Below are 1,962 nucleotides of genomic sequence, written 5' to 3' on the forward strand. Positions count from 1 at the left end.
CCATGTCCATTTTCATTAGGCCCAGAACATGGAAGATGCCCCTCAGTAACTGTACTGGATCTGTTATGCTATGTAGTTTCTTTACTTCTTCATCTCGAACTGGTGCACATAGCAGGGTCATCAAACTAAGAATGTAGTTAGAGAGATGAGAGACATCTAGGGCTCCATGTTCTGCTTCTTGCTTGAGGAGATCCATGTCGAGAACTTCTTTAATCTCATTTTTTAGGCAGATGTGGCGTGGTAATAGCAGTGATAGCAAAATCTCCTTAACTTTTGTCATAAGTTCAAGAGCATAAGTGAATTGGGGAGGATTGCTCAAGAGTTGTTCTCTTAGATGGTTCCAGAAAACATTGTACAATGTCTCCATGAACTTGTCTTCCATACTGTTTGGAGGTAAAACATTCTCTCCCATGTAGAAATCTTGGTTTACCATGATTTCATGAGCAATGCTCATCCTGGAAACTTCCTTAATTGTTTCCATTAGATGAGGAGAGCAGTTATCTAAACAGAAGTTTTCCTCTTCTTCGTTCTTCCCTGATGTTTCAGAATTATGTGCTCCACACTTTGCTTCATTTGGATCATTTTGGAGTACAGTTTCCTCACTCTTGGGCATCTTGATGTTATCTCTTCCTCTGTTCTTGACCAGCTGCCCCGTGGCTGAGTCTGATCACAACCAATGTATTCTTATGAAATGGGAAAGCTGATGATTGTATAAGTAACTGGCCATTTCAGAGAACAGATATAGTAGCTTGAATTTACTAATTAGTAATAGTGGGTGCTATTGTCTTGTAGTACTAAAGGAAAGCTAAGGATCAAGTTCAACAGATTATTACCTTCTGCATCAAATACAGGCAACTAGAGCAAAGACCTCTGCCCAACTTATACATTACCTTTGCCATGATATAAAAGGCACAGAGGAGGAGCTGATCCAAGTGCCTGTCTTTCATTAGATCAGGACAATGAACTAAAGTGAATTCAAAGCACGTCCATATCTTCCTTCGTAACTCATTTGAAACATCCAGTTTTAAACATAGATCACGTAAGCGTGCACTCGCCAAATGATATACCTAAGATGGATGCAAAACATCAAATAGTTTCTCAAATCTTTTTTTTTTTTTTTTTTGAGACAGAGCCTCAAGCTGCCCCCCTGGGTACAATGCTATGGCATCACAGCTCACAGCAACCTCCAACTCCTGGGCTCAAGCAAGTCTCCTGCTTCAGCCTCCCAAGTAGCTGGGACCACAGGCGCCTGTCACAATGTCCGGCTATTTTTTGGTTGCAGCCATCATTGTTGTTTGGTGGGCCCAGGCTGGATTTGAACCCGTCACCTTAGGTGTATGTGACTGGCACCTTAGCTGCTTGAGCCACAGGTGCCAAGCCAGTTTCTCAAATTTTTATGTCTTAGTGTGAACATAGGCTTTCAGGCCAAGATTCAGAACAGGCGTGGTGGCTTACCCTGTAATCCTAGCACTCTGAGGGGCTGAGGCAGTGGATTTACTTGAGCTCACAAGTTCGAGACCAGCTCTGAGCAAGAGTGAGTCCCCATCTCTATTAAAAACAGAAAACCTAGCGGGGCATTGTGGCAGGTGCCTATAGTCCCAGCTACTCAGGAGGCTGAAGCAAGAGGATTGCTCAAGCCCAAGAGTTTGAAGTTGCTGTGAGCTTTGACATGAAGGCACTCTATCGCAGGGTGACAAAGTGAGACTCAGTCTCAAAAAAAAAAAAAAAAAGAAAAGATTCAAAAACACCTGGGCCGTCAATATATTAAAAAAAAAAAATGTCTGTTCTATAGCACTAGTTCACTGCTGTGGTAGGAGGATATAGATTTAAAGCTAAATTCTCTGTGGAAAACTACTTTAACTATTTTTTAACCATTTTTTTTTGAGACAGAGCCTCAAGCTGTTCCCCTAGGTAGAGTGCCATGGCTTCACTGCTCACAGCAACCTCCAACTCCTGGGCTCA

At 42.4% G+C, this 1,962-nt stretch overlaps 1 protein-coding gene across 1 annotated transcript in view; it reads right to left on the reverse strand.

Annotated features, from left to right (window-relative positions):
- Nucleotides 1–1,962, reverse strand: part of RBL1 (RB transcriptional corepressor like 1) — a gene marked incomplete at its 3' end in the record, with an annotated part of 71,099 nt that overhangs the window by 5,981 nt on the left and 63,156 nt on the right. Inside the window, exon 16 of the mRNA XM_003787800.3 lies at nucleotides 891–1,067. Coding sequence (XP_003787848.1) covers nucleotides 891–1,067 — 177 coding nt within the window. The remainder of the gene's footprint in view (nucleotides 1–890; nucleotides 1,068–1,962) is intronic.

The sequence above is a fragment of the Otolemur garnettii genome, unplaced genomic scaffold (assembly GCF_000181295.1).
Source record: "Otolemur garnettii isolate 467f Iridium unplaced genomic scaffold, OtoGar3 scaffold00023, whole genome shotgun sequence".
Taxonomy (NCBI): domain Eukaryota; kingdom Metazoa; phylum Chordata; class Mammalia; order Primates; family Galagidae; genus Otolemur; species Otolemur garnettii.